The sequence below is a fragment of the Oryzias melastigma genome, linkage group LG3 (assembly GCF_002922805.2).
Source record: "Oryzias melastigma strain HK-1 linkage group LG3, ASM292280v2, whole genome shotgun sequence".
In the NCBI taxonomy this organism is placed as follows: domain Eukaryota; kingdom Metazoa; phylum Chordata; class Actinopteri; order Beloniformes; family Adrianichthyidae; genus Oryzias; species Oryzias melastigma.
In genome coordinates, this window is record NC_050514.1 from 17,609,059 (window position 1) to 17,629,320 (window position 20,262).

The window sequence follows — 20,262 nt, forward strand, 5'->3', positions numbered from 1 at the left end:
TCAGACATGCTATCCCTCAAATCTTCGCAATCACATGTTTTTTTACATATAAAAAAAAAATCAGCTCCTTTCCAAAACAAATGTGTGATTTCAAAGTCCCTCCAGCACAATCACATGTGCTGCCCCTGATTTTTAACAAAAATCTCTCAGAACTTTGCCTCTTAGTTTTGTTAAAGACAATCCCATCAGAATCTCCTCCAGTTTTTGAAACAACATATTTGACATTGACTTCCCTTTTAAGAGTGCTTCACAAAACTCCCTCTACAAAGTAGGGAGTCCACTGAAGTCAGATCTGCATGAAAGGTGGATTTCTGAAAGCAGGAGTCTTAAGAAATATGTTACAATAAAACTATATTTCTATAATTTCTACATGAACGAAGAAAAGAAGAACATCTAAAGCTGGACATGACCAGGGCAGGTTACCAGAGGAACAAGAAGCAACATTTACAAGTGCTTTCCATCATTTGGCAAAACCACAAAATCAGAGCCGAAGTCTATTAAAGCCTCTCAAGGCACAGAAATGTCAAGTACAAGTCAGAAGATGATGTCTGCTGCTCATCATTTCGTATGGCTCTAGTTCTTTAACTTTCATGTGATTAGGCTCTCGTGCTGAAAGTGTTGGTCTGTAAGAGACTTCAAGGCCAGATGGTGCATGCATGATGAAACAATGATCACACACACTGTTGCTATTCTCTCAAACACAATAGAAATCCCTCCCTATCCTCCTACACACTCATGCTCTCAAACAAACAGAAACCATCAAATTGCGTGTGGCAGAAAATAGAAGGCTTGAAGGTTTGTCCTCTCCTAAACTGCCTCTGCATGTGTGTCTCTGTGTGAGCTTTTGAGTTGGTAATTACTTCTGTAAATGTAATAACAAGGAAGTGTATTTTATTGCACATTCAAATAAAACTTTTTTTTTATTGTTGGATGTGTAATCCTCTGTCATTATTGGCTCGTAACTTGTGAGAATTTTACTGTGTATAGTCATTATTCTGGAAGCCTGTAACCACGCTATAATTTACAAAACAAATGCTCTTCAAGTGTCTTTGGAGTTGTGTTCTTTCCAAATCTGAAAAAGCCTCTTTTTTTGTGGACAATACAAACATTAAAACAAAATCCTACAATAAACACTTAGTAATCTTATTTAGCGTAGATTTATTTATGTGATTACAGCGTGACATAGAATTAGATTAGCTTTTTTATTTTTTAGAAGAAATTCCCTAGTGTTGAAAATAACTCTTGTATACTTAACAAACTTAATCAACTGAATTTTTTGCACACCAAAATGTGCTTTTGTTCAAATTGCTGAGCCATATAATAGTGACGGTAATAACGTGTTTTCCCAGGAAGTTAATTCTGTGTGGTAACGTGAGTAATAACATCTACAACTATCAAGCTTGAATATTTGTCAGTAAATGCGCAAGAAAAACTTTGAATACCTTTTAACATGTTAAATTGTGGCTTTCAGATGCCACAGTCAAGGGAAAAAATTAGGACACCCTATGAAAGTCTGTACATTTTCTCACATATTTGGATACAAACTAATCTAATATTGATTAGAACATCACTGAGTCATCCAAGTGATATAAGTTGACATTAAGAAAATTAAGCCTATTTAAACTTTCAATGAAAAGTAATTTCTGCTTATGTTTAAGCATAGACACTCCACACTTAAAAGACATTTAAGGGGCATGTAGATGACACATAAGAGTCTCAATGACATGATTTCAGTCAGATTTTTTTTTCTAAGAAGAGTAAAGTAGAGTTTCTGAGTGGAGTAATAGTAATGTTTTGGCTTTATTTTCATTAAATCACTTTCTTTTTTTAAATTGTGCAATGTCAAGACTATCTAATGTATCTGTTTAATCCTGCAACACCAGCTATTTCAGTGGGAACACCTACATAACACGCGCTCTTTGACATATTGTAACTCTTCGATCGTTCATATGATAAACGTGAATCATCTGATTCTGACGAGGAAAAAGCAGCTTTGCAAATCGCTTTTTTCTCCAACAGAATCAGCTGATTTACATTGATTGCATAAACACTTCACATCATTAAAGTGCTATAGGGCAAGGCTGCTTTTCTCTGCTTCAGAATCCGCTGGATATTCGTTAACTGAGTAAACAGTTGAAGAGTTATGGTAGTCGAAAGAATGTCAACACTAGAGCTAAAGCTCTGGAACTAAAGGATTAATTTGATCATTTACCAAAGTATCATGTAAAATGAGCATTTTCAGTCTCTACAGAATTTGCTTATGAAAATAAGAAAAATACGTAATTTATGGATGTGATTTCAAGTAAAATATAAAAAACAATTAATAAAAGTGTTCCTCATTTACCTGAAGTTCCTCTTCAATCATTTTTTTTAATCTATTTTAAGAGCTTTCCCAGCAGCCTTTTTAATAATAAGTATGCCGTTTTTAGAGAGAAATCAAAAACCTGTTGTTTTCAAGGACATAGTTTCTGCAGAGCGGAAGTAGTTCACTAGAAATCTGCCTCCGAGTTGTGGGCGGGACCTTGCAGTATTGGAACTATCCAGCTGTTAAGTTTGAGACAGAGGCCAGCTCGGGCGAGAAAAATGAAGACGTACACGGATCTATTTGTCTGCAAGTTGATCCATCGGAATGGAGCAGAGCAGGGAGTTTGTGGCCCGCTGACTGTAGCACCTGCGTCACAGCTACTATAGCTTTTTTAAACATAACTTTTTGTCTGCTCCTGATTCCCAATTATTTTGATAAGATAAATACTCATAATTTTAAGCCTAATTTTGTTTATATCTGTCTTCCATCATGAGAAAAATGCCCCAAGAACATGTTAAAAACACAATTTTCATCGGAGTGGGTCTTTAATGCAGTGAGCAACTGTAATTAACAGCTGTTTAAAAATCCATTTTTCTGTGAACACTAAAAAAAATAAAAAAATAAAATCAATACTTAACTTGAAATGACCTTATCGAACTAGATAAAAGGCTTTATTGGAGGGGCTGGGTCAGAAGCGGTTGAGCTAATGTGTTAGTTGAGCAGTGGGGGATTAAAGGTGAGGTGTTGTCTCGAGATGTTACAAGACATCACGAAGCAGCAGGTCACTAACCTGAGCCTTCCTGGAGACACTGAGGGGATTACAGCAGCCAACCTCTGCTGAACTGCGCCTGTATTCAGACGTAAAGACAACCTCTTTATCACTCAGCGGGTCCGAACCATTCCATTTCCTCCTTCCCAGCCCTGAGCCTCTCAAAACTCAGCCAGAGCTGAAACGTACAAGTCCCAACTCTATGCAACGCAGTCACAAGGGAGCATTTTGCACAGCCAGGCCTTGTCTGAATCACTCTATCAATTAGGAGCCACTGTGTTTATCATCACATACATTATTGTAGAGGCTGGCCTGGTCATTGTTTTGAGGTCTGCCTCTCAGGAGAGGGAAAAGGGATGAAATAAATGACCAGGGAGTCAGGCCACAGTTGGACAGGCGGCTGGACTAATCTGAAAGGACGGCTGTAATTACGAGTCTCCTGAGGAAGTAGCTGTGTGGCGGGTCCAATGTGTGAACATGGTGCTAACAGTCAGGAAGGTGCCCTGCCCTCTTTTCCACAGCAAAGTAAGACACTGAGCCAAATCAATATTTTCAATCTCTCAAGATCAATTCAGCATCTGAGCACAAAGGAAACCACGCTGGCTTTGACCAATATGTATAAATGAAAAGTCAAACTTTGTGGTTGTGATGGGCTCGCATGTCCTGCTTTCTTCTGCAGTTATGAACACAAGCTGTCTGAAAGTTGGAATTTAAGACAACTTTTCAAAAAAAGGCAACACGGTAAACAACAGAAAGAATCAAAATAAGCTTGTTCTGCCATTTATATGACAAGGTTTAGGGTAATCTGATAATAAAGATTAAATTGTGGTGATATTTGTAAGATAGTGGCTCCAGGTCTTTCTTTGTTCCAGGGATTCTGTAAGAGACCTTTCTCCAAACCAACAAAGAAAGATCCGACAGCCTGTGTCAGCAGAGGAGTGCAGTCCCTGTGCTCAGGATGAGAGAGCAGAACAGTGGCATTCAGATTCCATTCATATGTTGATTACACAAAATGGTCCCATCAGTGTGAGATGATCTCATCAGAACTAAAGTGTTTCATCAATGGAATATGATGCAATCAACACCAAATAAATGCTCTTTCTCCAACATTGCGCCGAAAGTGATACTGCATCTTTAAGAAGCCCGGAGTCTCACTGTGTTTTGTCAAACAAAAGCAGCCAATTAGGAACATGCAACCTGAAACCAGAAGCCTGGCTCACAGGGCTGCACTCAGACCTCAGAGCGGGGACACACCCAAGAACTCCTGATTCAGGCAGGCGGAGAGCCGCAGCCTGCTGTCTAACCCGTCAGCCCAAACATCATGAGCAGCCTCATGATTCCAACAAATGACGGTTTAGAAATGACATGCTTAAGGCCTGTTGATGACAAATCTAAAAAATATTTAAAGGTCTTCCCACATAAAGAATATTTTTGATTTTGGTCTCCTTAAACGGTATAATTGAGATTTAAGTGTACCGGGTATTTATCTCTGAGCCTCACTGGTTGAATTTTAGGCCAAAGATGTCCTGGATCAATCATAGGTCAATGAATTGGATACAATCGGATCGTTCAATATGAACCAGTATCGACTATGAATCATATTGTCAACCACAAATTATGACATGAATCGAATATTTGTTAAATTAATCCATCCGTAGTATTTACAGATTTAGTCTTATCTAAACTCAAATAAAAAATACCTATTGATTAAACAGGCCTTCATCAGCTCTATTGATAATTTGATGCATCTTGATATACAATATTTGATTGTGTTGTTTGCATGCAAAATGTTCTGTGAAATAAATGAAAGACTGAGCCAGATCTTTGGCAATGGTGCAACAAGATTCTGTTGCAATGTTAAAAAAGTTGACCTAAAACCAATATGATCTGTAGAGGTTTTATCAGGATTAAACAGATGAGAGGAAAACAAAGAGCTGGCATGAAAGAAAACTAATCTCTAAACCTTATATTGTTATGGCTGTTGGCCCTGAGTTTACCCACAATGGTGGGTTTCATTGCCAAAATACTGAATCGATTTGGTTTCAGTTCACATTTTCCTATTTTGTTTGATTCAAAATTCTAAAGCAATGTTATTAAATATTAATATACTTATACACAAATAAAAACTAAACAAAGGTGGAACTTTTATTACTAAAAGAAGGAACTATTGCACACAAAAAAAATACTTTAAAGAAAATTAAATTGATAGATTTCATAAATATACATTAATTTTTTTAGTAAAGAATAATTCATTGTGATTCATACAGTTTTAAACCCAGCTATAATTTAGTTTTTTTTTAATGATTGATCGTACTTAATACAGGTTTGAGCAAGAACTTAAATCAATTTATTGTATAGACTTAATTTATGTGCTCAGCAGAAGAACCGCTAGTGTTCTAAATAACAGCCAATGTCCAGAGCCAGACAAACAAATGGCTAATAGTGTAAAACGTGATATCAGATATGAATTACCTATGTCAACATGCCTTTTGACCGCTTACAGTGTAGTTTTTAGTTTTTAATGTTTTGCAGTTCTGAAAGGGACAGATAAAGATTTTTTGTACTTATTTTTAGATTAAAAGTAATACAAATATAAAAGTAATAATTATTTCAGACAAACTTGTAAATGCAGCTTTATTATGATAACTAATTCTCTAGCACTCTCACATCTGAGATTTTTCCATTAAGTAATTAGGACACAAAAAGAAAAACCTGAAGATTTTTGATGGATAATTCAAGAATAACTGTTGCAAAGCCTTACAGTTATTTAAATTAAGCTTCATGATCTTCAAACTTAGCGCTACTTCTTGTAATGCTTGCATCAATAGTATCTACAGAATCAAAAGTTAGTTGCTTTAAAAGACATGAAATAATTGGACTATATTTTTTTCCTAAAACCAATGGTCTTATCTGACAATGGCAGTGGAACAAATGAGGGATTATTCTGGAGGTGTGTGGTACCCATCCTGCAATGAAGTTCCTCACACTCTATTCTGGGTGAATGCAGGTGACTCAAGGAGCCTGAGCTGATCCCAGAATTCCTCATTATCTGCCCAGCAGGGAGGATCAGGCCCGTTCGCTCTGTCTCCGAGCATTCTCGGCCCGATGAGACGAGCCCCAGAGGAGCACAGTGCTGGGCCATCGGGGGCAAGCCAGGTCTGCTCATTATATCTAACTCATCCTTGGCATCTCTGCAAACCAAGTGCCACTTAGTTCCCACAGGAGGGGTCTGAACTGGACCACTGATGAGATGGCAGAGCGAACCGCTGCATGGTAATAAGAAAAGCTGTACATCACAGACACGTGCAGTTTGGGTGTCAAAGCGGTCCACAAACAAGACAAAAATCCACTAGTAGAACATCATTTTAGGATAAACACTGGTAATTATCAGAAGTGGGTTTAATAAAGTATATAACTGGTCCCAAAAGGCCTTGATTTCCCTTTCGTACCACATCTTTATCATAACAGGCTCAGTTACCTTTAGATACAAAAAGGATTTCAACAACCCTAAAGCGCAGTACATCATATTTTTGCATATTTACCCTATCCCTTTTTATTTTTTCCTTTTTTCTCTCGATACAGTAACAGAAAAATGTACCAATGCCTTTCAGCGCGCTGGGTAGCGTAAATGCATAACTCAATGAATAAACATACAATTTGAGTGAAGCGTGTTGTTTCACTTATCAGCTCTATTTCTTGAATAAATGAATGCAGCCTTGCACAGCAGGTGAATTATGTGTTTGGAGTCGTAGGTCTTTGGCGAATGGCCAGTGTCCTCCATTTTACTGAACTTAAAAAAAAAAGTCAGAAGATGGTGAGTGCAAGCAATATTACCGAGCAGATCTACCATTTTTGAATCCTTCTAATTAGCCTTGGACGACAGATTTTTTTTTTCTGTTAGACAATGGGCCTGGTGTTAGCCAACACTGGTCCCTGCACTTCTGAGAAGCTACAGGTAAACAGCACAATAGGCAAAGAAGCACAAATTAGAAATTGTTTTGTACTCTGACATAGTTGCTATAGAGATTGTTGCTAATTAACTGCAGACTACTGCAGGATAACAAAAGGCTTAAGGGCACTCAGGGCAGCTCCTCCTGTGATGAGCTCAGTATATGGAACACTATGGCATCCCCAGGGTCCTCAAGAGCAAAATACCCGTCTTCTTGTTACCAGTGTTGACCTCAAATGCCATGAGAGGTTTTTTGTTGGCCGTGTCTCTTATGCTCAATGACGTAGTCATCATTGTCGTGTCAAACTCAGATGAGCTATGTTTATCAATTTTTTTACGCGAAAGGAAGTCAACAGGACGGATCTGTGCAGCCCTTTTTAGGGACTAAATTCTGACGATAAATGTATCAAATGTAACTTTAGATATCTACCTTACAAAGGATGCATTTTTTTCAGTGAGGGTACTTAAAACTTCAAAAAAGGACCTATAATTAAAGCTATTTCCAACAAACAAAACAGGGGAAAAACACAAAGAGGGTAATGCCCTGTGCTTTTGTAGATCATTTGCAGATATTTATTTGTAGATTATTTTTATGTTTTCTTGTATACAGATGATGTATTGATTGAAGTGAAAAAACAAAATGTAATGTAGAATGTTTGCCAATCTATTCCATAATACACGTTCAGTCAAATGTACTTCATAGAAAAGTTATCATCCTGAGATCTTAAATATATATCCTGTGAACAAAATATGTTGCAATACATAAGCGGTCTGCTAAAAAAATCAAAACTAAAATTCCATCAGTATTAGGAATTACATTTTTTAAATTAGAATTTTTGCACACACAGTGTCTTCATTTACCATGATTTTCTATCAGAAATCCCCCTACCATATCAGGAGAACATTTCTAGAAGAGTTTTTTTTTAACAAGGAGCTTTGCAAAAACAAAAATTAAATAATCTTAATATTAGTCATTTATTATTTTTTTAATAATATGTTCAAAATTACAAACTATTATTTTGGGATTGACACCTTGCTGTAAACCACCTGCACATGAACAGACAAAACAAATAAAAGAGAAGAGAATAGAAATAAAAGAGGTTTTTTCTTTATTCTGGCACGCAGGCAGCTATTTTCCTCCCTCTAAAATGACTGTTGGTTGAGAAAAGGCATTTTTCCCAAGTTCAAAAGAAAAGCTGAGATTTTGGGCAAAGCCCCAGGACTGAGCATCCTTGTCTGGGCTTGTGTCACCTGCTGCATTGGAACATGGCCAGGGTGTCACTGCTTCCCATTATTTCTCTAAGGGGCTGTCAAGCTACTTGGAAACAAACATCATTTTTTTAAGTCCAGTAAATCTGTGTTACAAAAATGGCACAAGATTTTTTTTTTAAAAGAAAATAAAAAAATAGATGCATAAATGGAAATAATCTTGTTCCTAATACCTTCTTAAAAATCACATTTTAAATTTTAAGAATTAATATCTCAGTATAAAATTAAATTTCCATGGTTAATTTATGGGCTTTATTTGTATTTTAAAAAATGCAACATTCTGACATGGATGCATATAAATGATTAAACAAAAAGAGTGTGAACAAGCAAGCAAAATCCTGCTCACAAAAATCAAATTGACCCAGCTCCCAGAAAAACAATCTTACACTCCGACAGGGCCAGAGTGGGACCAATTTTCAGCCTAGGAGTTGTGTTGTCCAAGACTGGCCCTTTTCTTTTTTTATGTGGAGGAAATTGGATAAATGAAACAACAGTTCAGTTCTTACTGACATTTGAATAAAACTCTCTCACTAGTGATTTGACATTTTACTCAGCAACATAGAAGCAACTTGACATTCCGTAGTAATTACCGGACTCATTATCACCTCTACCAGCACCCAGTTCTGTGCTTGTCGTCTTAAAAAATATTTCAGTTTGAAATATTTGTCTGGGTTGCACTCCATCCCCGGCTTGTTAGCAGAAACTTTGATGAGAGTTCAATAAAACAATGTACATTGTGTTAGTCCGAATTGCATCATCTGATCAAAAGAAAACTCATTTCTGCAGGTGGTACTATCCATTAAGTCTAATGCAATTAAAGTGTAGAGAGTGAAACGTCTATATGGCAAATGCATTAATTGCTGTAATGATAATTGGCTTTTGTCTAAATGAAATGCCAACCCACTTATTAGGAGGCCGACTCAGCATGTTCCTCGAAGACCCAGATTGGTCGCTCTGGAGCTGTAGCCTTGGGTTCTCTGTGACTCAGACAAACCAGAAAACACAAACTAATGACCCTGGGCATTGAGATACAGATATTTCATCCATCACCAAGAACATGATTTACCAAGAAATCAAAAGAGCTTTATTGCTTATACAAAATGCACCTGCATTCTGAGAAAAGCTGAAATTTAGACATAAGCCCCCCAGATGGTCTACGTCATTCTCTAAACAGTAGCAACACATGATGCATTTCAGGTAAATTACTACATTCATGCAGTTCATTTTTGATCATTAAATGCCAAACCAGGAAAGTTGTCAAGATTAATCAAATTAAATTGTAAAATGCTTAAAATCAAAGACAATAACATGTGTGGCTGTTGCTAGATTCCATGTCTTAAAACAATCTATACAAGTGTAAAGCTATGCACACAATGGGCATGTGATGCTTTTAGCATATACATGTACTCACAGTCAAAAGAGGCTTGGTGTGAAATGCTGAAGTGGTGCAAATCTCACAAATTTTTCTCTAGGCTTTTTCTTTCACACCTCTATTCTAATGTAAGACTGACTTGGTGTCATATAATTGTTGCTGCGCACAAACAAAAATTATTTATTTCCCCTATGTGATCATTTATAAATGATTGGTAGCTACATGATTTAAAAAGGACCCTATCGAGTCCTCGATTAGTCAAAATTCAACTGGTTTAATTTTCAATGCTCGTTCAATTGCTGTCTATTTTTTCTATGTAAAGCCCCAAAAGAGACTTAAATACTTGTGTAGTGAAGCATGAACTTGAGAATTTTGAACGTGGAAGTCCGACACGTGGATATACAATGGAAGTGGTTGGAAGTGGATATGCATTATCAAGCCAAGTGAGAACATAGTGTATGAGTTGAAGACCAAACTACAAGAGGAAAATAAATATAAAAAGGCCATAAACCTTGAATTTCATGTTAATGTTTAGGCCATCCCATATATTAGTTTTATTTTTCTGTCATTCATATTTTTATTTGGTTTCTACAACAGAAGTGACTGGATATCTTCAATCAAACACACCATCATAAGTAGGGGTCATTCTATGTTTGTTTCACATGAAAAACAAAAATTCACCCAAAAAATCCATGATATTATGACTTATTAAATAAAAAGGACAATAAGAATATTTGGAGAGAAGAAAATATGTACAGATGATGAATTTAAAAAAAAAACATAAAGATTTACAAAGGGGTCACCAGTGCAGGGAGAATTATTGGTAGCATCTACAAGTAGACAGCCCAGTTTGATTGTTTAGGTGAGGTCACCAACAAAGCCCTCAAATTTCACCCTGTATAAATACCATATAACCTCTTTTCCAACCACTTTTTCCTGCTTCACCGGAAGGATACAACAGTTTTCCTTGGTCAGTGAAGATTCAATATCTGCTGCGATATGGCCTCCTCACAAATGAATATTGCCTGTAACAGTTTGACAAGCAGTCCTGCAGGTGGCATTCATGCCAGACGCCCAAACCACCTCAACTGACTCCTCTGGATGTGAGGGAGTAGTAATTCTACTTCAAACTCCTCCCAGATGGCTGAGCTTCAAATCCTTTCTGTAAGGGAGAACCCATTCACCTGACAAAGGAAGTGCTCTCTTAACCCATAGCTCATGGGTATAGGTGAGGACAGGAAGACATTAATCTGCAAATTAAAAATGTTTTTAGACCCAGTTCTCATCACAACAGTTCTATATAAAATCAGCATTTTTTTGTAGATGTTGCGTTTATTTATTAATGTTCTAACTCCTAATAGGTAAAAAGGAAGTCTTTATGGTTAAACTATATGATTCATACTTAATCTTGAGGAGTCTCCCTTTTTTCCACCTGGGAACAATGTATTGAGACATAAAGATGCTGATTACCATCTATTTTACCCATTCCCTTTCACTTTACAATAAACTACCACCATTAACGTGGTTCTCTATGGTTTTTCAGCTCGTATCATTGTAGCTTAGTGCCTTTGGAAAATTGTCAGTTTATGCCTTGATAAGATTAGAACTAAAATTGAGTCGTAATTGTAGGTTGAATAAGCACTGTACTTTCAATAAACAAAAGTATAGCTAGCTCTCAACAGTAGTCAAATAGGAATATGATAAAGAAGAAATGTGTCTCTATACATATTACATACATACTGATTAAGGACCATCAACAGCTATTTTTTTGAAACACAGGTAATTTTCAGACCGTTATTTTTATTTTCAATAAGATTGTCCATAAGTCTTACATTTTACTGAACTGTTGTGTTTACTGACCTCGAACAGCACTCTGTCAAATGTAAAAATCTGTCAAAATGTCTTAGGATGACTTTTGTAAACAATGTAGTCAATGTAGATTTTTGGAACATTACAGCTAATGTAGTCAGGAGTAATATGGTTTTGACTGGTAAGTTGAGCTTTATGTTCCTTTATAATTCTCTCTGCAATACAGTCCCAGAAAATACAATAACTTAGTGTGTGACAGCAGAGAGTCGTAGTTCAGCAAGCATCTTGCAACCTCCGCTCAGCTACAGGTGCAACACCTGCAACATCAAACAGTACATCTGGCAGGACAGCAGTTACACAGACGTGTATCCATTGTCTGAAAGTTGGAGTGTTATTAGTACGAGTCAAAATAAAACTAAATCAATGAATAATGTGCTGCTTTAATCCACAAGAGGGTGTCAGCTTTGTGTAGGGGGCAAAAAACTCACAGAAAGAGATAGCGTTGTCTTTTTGGTCCACTTCTTTGTAGCAACAGATGAGGCGTTTTAGTACAACTCCTGAAAATTTACATTTTACTTGGCCAAAGAGGTCGTATAACAGCTGCAAGCTAATGCTCACTGGGGTTTTCTCCTTTCACTTCACACCAACAGGCTAAGAAAGAGTCCAACACCAAAGAAAATATTCGCTCTTTCCATGACATCACCCGGCCAAGAATGGGGGGAAGTGGAGGGAGGTAGAGGGAGCACAGCTGGTGGCAGCCACAGTACCATCTGTTACTGACTAATAGTTCATGCTGCTTTACTTATAAACTTGTACTTCTGTGAACCAGCGCAGAGGCTCACCACTGCAATCGTATAATACCTCATTACTCAGCACAGCTTTAGACGACATGTTTATAGATTTCCACTTGGATCAGCATTTTGGAAAAATACCATTACGGGCTTGTTTTTGCTATTGAACATGTAAATGCTGCCAGCAAGATATACGAAAACCCAACAAGTCTTAAATAAGAAAAAAACTGAAGAAGTAAGTTTTTCTTTTTGTTTTCTTGGAAGAAAGAAACGTAATAATCCACACAAAATAAAAGTCATGTACTCACCGTACATCTTTCCCTCATCAGACAGGATGATCTTCCTTCGACCACATGGAGGATAGATGGCCAGAGCTTCTTGGAAGCTTTGTTCAATGTCGGGGCTCCACACCCCTTCAGCATCATTGTCCACAGGCTTGTCTGCTGAATCACTCATCCTCTCCATGTCCTCGGCAGGGCTTTCGCTGCCGCTCCAGCTGCTGGGATCAATCTTGGCAGTTGGGTTCTCCAAGCTAAAGCCTGGAGCCGACAAGGGAAAGACCTAGAATTCCCAAGCACACAAAATACAGTTTTAATCTCAGGGAAAAGAGTTGATGAGACCTTCTTCAAAACATGCACACCTTCTGTTCAGGGCCTAACATGGAGAAAAAGAAGCTTCAGTTTAGGCGAAGAGGTTGTCAATTTGATCAAAGGTGGATTTTAGAAATGTCAGGTCCTTCTTCCATTGGTACAGTCTAAGTACACAGAAAATTGAAAAAAATAAAAGACTCGCTCAGACTGCAGATAATGCCATGGCAAATGCATGTCCATGTTTGGGATTACATCAATCTTTCAAATATTTATTTGTCTAAAAACTCAAGGCATGGCATTTGTGTTGTTGGCGGAACATTAGCAAAGAAGTTTCAGAGATTTGTTGACTCACAGAAACGCAGAGATGCGAACAAAACACAACCATCCTCTCATGCAATATTTCAAACCTGTTTTTTATATTGTTGTTTTATCTTTCTTTTTCCAACACAAAGTTGAAATAACTGAAAAAAATGAAAAAAATAAAACTCTTTGTCACTTGACAAAATTACATTTTGTCAAGTGACCTTGGTGACAATGCCAAACCCAACGTTTTTGGATACTCTTAAGATTATGGTTAACTCATCCTTCTCAATGACCAACAATAGAGCAGTGAGCCTCTTTTTATTGGTATTTTCTTTATTTAATATTTTTTGGAGTATAAGTCGCTCTGGAGTAGTGCTGCCACAAGTGATTATTTTAATAGTCAACTAATCACCGATTATTTTTCCGATAAGTCGACTAATCGGGCCATGTGCAAACTGGATGTAAAGCACACATCTGAACCATCATTAGCTTTAAAATAACTAAAAACTACATATATAGCATTACCTGGGATAATGCTAGTGTGAATGCTGTAAGCTGAATTTGGCCAATAATGCTAGTGCTGACAGCGGAGCATTCTGAAATTGATAGCTAAAAATGCAGCAGCTGATAGCCAGCTAAAAGCCTAAGTTAGCCAAAACAGATAGCAAGCAGTTGAAATATTAGCTAAACTCCAGCCTAAAAAACTGAAACAAACCCTAAATTAGCCAAAATAGCTAGCATGTAGCTGAAATATTAGCTAAACTCCAAAAACGCAAAAAAACGTAATGATTGTCAAGATAGTCCAAAAAGCCAGAAGAATACCATTATAACTTTCAACTTTACTACACTCCGACTCCATATAATATAAAGCAAGGACTAATCGACTATAAAAATTAGTTTTCGACTATTTTAATAGTTGATTAGCCGTCATTAGTCGACTAATCGTGGCAGCCCTACTCTGGAATATAAACCACAGCAGCCAAAAAATTCAAAACAAAGAAGAAAAAAATCATATACCTATAAGTCACACTTTTGGAATATATTTATTTAGCAAAATACAGGACCAATAATAAACATTTCATCTTGAAAGCAAATCATAATAACGGAATAGATAGATAAATAAAGACTGAATATATGCACGCTTCACTACCATAACATATAATGCTTATTTAGTCTCATGAAACACAGGAGGAATATAGTACAACATATGAACGATTATTAGGATAACTACAGCATAGCAAATATGCTAACAAGTGAACATAAACTCTTTAAACCAAATCAAATCACTAAATCCAGTAAATTCTTCATTCTGCATCACTGGAACGATTCCACCAAGCCTGGCGCAAGACAGAGCGGTGCTTCTTCTTCTGTGTTGTTATCAGAGGCAAATACTGAAACACACCTATAGTGCCCTCTAGTGATTGTAGTCGTTTATTTAAAAAATAAAACAAAACATACAAGTCCCTCCCCCGGCCAAAGTGCACAAAAAAAATGGACTAATTTCCTGTAAGATGCGGTAGCTGTTGCCTTTTGGATGGATGTCTGTTAGTTTTCAGGTTATTTAAGGTTAATGTATGTAAAAAACAAAAAAGAGGAGGTAACGTTTTAATGTAAATGTGACAAGCACCATATCTTGTGCCCTGAGTTGTAGCAGGAATGAGCAACTTTCCCTGCGCGTCCTTGACAAGTCGCAGACAACTTATCAACAGGTCTTCTTGTCTACATCTGTGAGTTAAATTATGGTGCTCCAGATAAAACACAATGCTGGCTATTGAGCTAAATGGATTACTGTTTGTAACTTAGAAAGCAAAAATTGACAGATATTTATTTTTACATTTGACTACATCCTTAAACGGAACTCTACTGAGGCAGCGCAAACTGTCATGAAGAGGGAATGCTAGCATATGTTTCTTCCAGCATGTCAGCTCATGAAGGGGAAAAAAGGGGGGGATGGGAGCAAGCTAGGAAAGGGATGGGGAGAAAAAAAAGACTCCCAAAGAGCAGGAAGAGCTTTTACTGAATTCTGTTTTTGTGTGCCGTCTGCTGACACAGCAGAACTACCTTACAAACCCATAAGGGAGGGGAGGGAAGAAAAAAAAATCCCATTTCAACCACTAAAAGGCTCTAACCCTTTCTACATTTGCACCTTTCATTCCAACCAAATACTACGCAGACCCAATAGTAGCATCCAGCTTCCATTTGGAGATACAGTCCTGAAGTGTGTCCATTGAAGTGAATCAATGACATCAACTTTTCAGTGTCCAATAATCCACATCTTACTTTAAAAAACACACACACAACATTCACAAGCATGTAAAGAATAAACATAAATAGCAAAACTGCAACACTCAACTTATGTCATGTTCATCTAAACATGCTAACAAAATAAACATTGATTTTTACACCTATTTCCACACATGCAAGTCCCTTCAATCTTGCAATTACAAACTATTAGAACCATTTATAAACCTAAAAATGCGAGAAGCTACTTCATGTCACATACTTTACAATAACACTGGAGAAAAGATTTCAGTAGCAGAAATACAAAAGTACACAGTAGAATGGTGCACGGCCCTGTCACTGACTGGTGAAAGACTGTGCAATGTTTTAGAGTAACTTCAAATGAACAGTTTAATTTCAATTAAAGAAAAAAATATGTGTTTTTTGTTTCTTTCTGATGATGTCAAAAGTTTACGTATGTGAAATTTTAAAAGCTATAATAAATAAAGTAAATGTAAGCAATAGAGTTAACTACAGTGTATGTAACAATAATATTTCATCAGTGTGTGTACTGAAAGATATGCTCTATAATCAAACCTTTCAGAAATGTTTTTTTATTTTGGTCTGGTATGAGTACGATTTATGAATGATTGTGAGGAAATACACTGATTCAGTCTCTCTAATCAAGGGTGTATGTGTAAAATGGATTTATTAGTTTACAGTATTATTGTTGGCCTTGCTTCTACATCCCAATTAGCAACTTCTGTTTGTATCAAGGCTTCTTCTTCACTGCAGTTATTGTACTATTTCTCAATCACACTGTAACCACTTCTTTGTCATATTTCATGATCTTAGCTCCATGTTTTCCCCCATCACATTAAATCATTGCCTTTTTCCAAACTTCAGTGTTAGCTTGTTGGCTTCAAAGGACGGTTTGTTTGGGAGAGTGCAGCAAGTAATAATTTATATGAACATGAATAAAACATGTATGCAGGCTAATGCAACAATTTAGCATGCATGAATTATTTATTTGGGGATTTAAGCATTACTTGCCAATGATCAATAAACAACTTTATTAGCACATTGATGGAAACTTGGAGTTCCTATAAGCAGTTATGACTTTTTTAACTTCTAAGCATGCTACTGATCCCTAAGAATACTAAATTGTTTGTGTTTTGTAGTAAACATTTTGAGAGGCCAAGTCTCAAATCAGACTAATGAACTCCTTGTAGAAAATACTGAACTCTTTACAATATTTTGGTTTGCTTTTGTTCTTTGATTTCAAGAACTAAAAAACCAAGCCATTACTTATAGATAGATAACTCTATTAATCCTCCAAGGCAATTTAGCTATTATAACTTATAAAGCACAATGTTTTCCTGCATGATTAGAAAACATTTTGTAACCAAAAAGTTGAGGAAAATACAGACATTTTGAAGAGGCAGAAAAAAATAAGAAAAGCAGAGTCTTTCTGCAAAGGAACAAAATGATGAAATGCAGCAGTTTGTTCATGGGAACAAAGGTGAATAAAGATTTTCTTGAGGAACAAGAGTCTGCTCAAACAGCCGGGCAAATGCGCAAACAAATCAACCACGCAGTGAAATCCACCGACAGGGAACTGACTTACTCTGATCCCTGTTTTACAGTGTAATTTTCTGCTGGTAAACCTAAGACCCCTGACATTGTTGTTGTGACACATAATACCCATGGCTACAAATGAAGCACATCCCCACATCACAATGGAATTGACAACAGCAACCACCCTCCGGAGGACAATTTGCCCTGACACACTGCAAAAAACTGCTCAGGAACAACTCCGCGGGAAGCACAAAGGCAGATCTGATCCAGCGATGCGGCGTCATCTCAGTTTACAGCAGGAAACATTAAAGATAAACAAGTGACGGCCGATCCAGAAACTGCCATTGATTGCCGGTTGCTCTAATGTTTGTTTTATTTTTAAAGACAATGAAGAAGTATTATTTTCAGAAAATGAGAGGGAGGAAAGAAGGGAGTAACAGAACACGAACATGGCTGAGTTTTAGCTTCAATATTCTGTTACTGGTAGGTATAGTCATGTGTGTTTTATTTCAAAGGTGAATAAAACTTTATTTGTATTTATATATAACAATTCAAAAATACCATGAAATTTTAGAATCATCGGCTTTTCAGGAGTTGGTTTATTGCCTTTCATTTTGCATAAATAACTGTTCTGTACATCCACAAAAATTGTACGAACAAAAAAATATTTACATCCAACACAGAAAGCTGCTATGGAAATATGTTCCTAGAAAAAAACATTTAGATGTTTTAAAACCTGTTTTCATTAAAAAACTAAGAAAAACGTTAATCTACACATGCCACGCTTTTATATTCAGAATAAGTACGATCAATACTATATCAGTAAGAATGGTTTTATAAACAAATCTGGTTTGTTTGGCCGTTAGATGGAGTTTGTGAACTTCTTTTTGAAACGGACATAAAAGAAGAAGGTTTATCGAAATTCTTGCTATGGATTAAATTCTTTGCATCAACTGGGTGCTAAAAAATATGTCACTAGATGTTTTTGCTGCTTGAAAAGCGTGAATGACCCAGCAGTGGGCAAACAGGATGGTCTCTTAGAGCCTTAGAGTCTAATTATGTCTGGCAAAAGAAAAGGTATGAATGTCACCCATGGAAACACTTGTGGCTTAAAAATAATTGCATACTTCTGTCTTTGTAGGGTGTGCACCATAGAAATGGACTTATTTGTGAGATGCAGGGTAAAGATGGCACGTAATGTGAGAAATGAATACGGGTAGCTAAGCAGAGAAGTAGGTGTGACGCGGAATTATGGGAAATTACACTTGCTGTGAGATAACATAAACCACTCACCAACCTGGAATCCGGCTCCTTAAATTAAGAGAACCCATTTCACCCATCAGACAGAGCAAGGTAATGAAATAGCAGATGAGAGGTCTCAAATGTAATTTTCCATGTGGAGTTCTTTTGTGCCGTTATCTCAGAGGACGCAATAATGATTCTGTGAATGACTTTTGTGCACCCCATAATGGCCCACAGTTGCTAAGGCCACAATGTACAAAACTGTAATTACTATTCTATTTTGAAACTCAACATTTTTAACATGTTAGAAAGACACGTCCTGGCCCCTGTATAATTACAAGAGTCATGTCAAATTAGTCCTTTTTTTTTGTACATGTGACCAACTATGAACACTGTCAGATGATGCTGAAATTCCACTTTGTCATTAAAAATTAACAAATTACTGTGAGACATAAGTTTCTTTTCTGGAATGAAGTAGTTGAAATTGATCTTAAAATAAAGCTGCATGCACACACCAAGTATTACTAACACAAAACTAATAGATAGGGTTAATTATTTAAGAAAATAATATTTTTTTGTATTTTGTTGAAAAGCAATTTTATCCTGTGCAGCTGTGCAATCATTACCATGTATAACATAATTGAAGAAAAAGACAAAAAGTCAAAGATAATGGGGATTTACTTTAATCAGTAAAATCACACTGAAAATGCTAGTCATGTCCCATAGAGCTTTGTGCAAATTTAATGACAAAGAGTGAATTTGTACAGCGTTTTCCTTTGTAATAAATCTAGATTTTTTTTGTGTGCAGGACAAACAGAAACACAAAAAAGACGCAGTGCAATGGCAATCTTCGAAAGTCCTGTAGAGGCCACAAAGCTTTATGCTGCCTGTTATTGGAAATACCCTAGTGTTTATTTCATGCCTCTTTGAACTGGCAGACTTAAGTGCTGTGAATCTGTCTGATATCATCTCTCTCAAATCTGAAGCATGCAACCCACTACGCGGCAACCATCAGACCACTGTGGGATCAATCTTTATCTGAGATTGATTTACAGGTTCTGTCAAAGCAGCCCCCTCCACCCGCCTTAGTCTGACAAACAGGTAACGACGGCGAAAACACAATCTGCACAACATCGCAGGCATCAACAATTGAGAAAACAGACAGAACTAAAGGGTTTTTATCTTTGAACAGCAGACGGAAAATTGGCTAAATGTAAAAAGCAAAATCCTTCTCCGCTGAGGATAAACCCCTGCTTTCTTTTGCCCTTTATTACCAAAATATATGGAAAAATACAATTTACCGCTCAACCAGAACATGTGATGAAAGCTCAAAAGACATCTGCCAATCAAAAAAAAAAAAAAGCTGCAGCACATTCCAGGCAACATACACTCGTGTCACAGGAGTGTTGAGAGCGACCAGAACACATAAAGCTCAGGAAATTAAAGCTGTAAATAAAGGTCCGTCAGATAAAGGATCTCCCGACAGTTATGAGAGCCGAGCAGGCCGACGGCCGGCTACCGGCTCATTCAGGACGCGTGCGGACGAGCGACACCAAGCAAATTACAGGGACGAGCAAGAAGGCCACCATTTGCATTTTTTGCTGCCAATTCACACAGACTTTCATATCTTTACTTCAGTCCGTGTGGCAATCATTCATTTATTTCATTTTTTTAAATGTATAATTTCACCTTCACCTATATTGTTTTTTACTTTTTTTAGGAGACTCCTAATGGAAAACTAACCTGTCAAACCAAGTCAGCTTCATATATGACTCTTTATGACAATGAAATATGGGGCTTAAAAATAATCAAAAAATAAAAACCATGAGAGACTCAACAGATCTGTTTGGTTCTCACAGAAACAATAGTGAGTTTTCTCTGTTTGTTTGTTAAATAGTTTATTTACAGAGACAATTTCTGTTTTTATGCAGATGTTAAAGCGAAGAAAACATATTATGTGTTAATGATAACTTTGTTAATATATATAAAATGAGCAACTTAAAAAAAGTACCAGTATGTTCTTTAACATCTGTAGTTGGGTAGAGATCGAAAAGACTGAACTGTA

At 36.8% G+C, this 20,262-nt stretch overlaps 1 protein-coding gene across 4 annotated transcripts in view; it reads right to left on the bottom strand.

Annotated features, from left to right (window-relative positions):
- tead1b (TEA domain family member 1b) overlaps nt 1–20,262 on the bottom strand; it is a 50,292-nt gene that overhangs the window by 21,879 nt on the left and 8,151 nt on the right. For all 4 annotated transcript variants that reach the window (XM_024295634.2, XM_024295635.2, XM_036210237.1 and 1 more), the window contains exon 3: nt 12,573–12,825. In XM_024295634.2, the coding sequence (XP_024151402.1) occupies nt 12,573–12,729 (157 nt within the window). In that variant the 5' untranslated portion in view covers nt 12,730–12,825. The remainder of the gene's footprint in view (nt 1–12,572; nt 12,826–20,262) is intronic.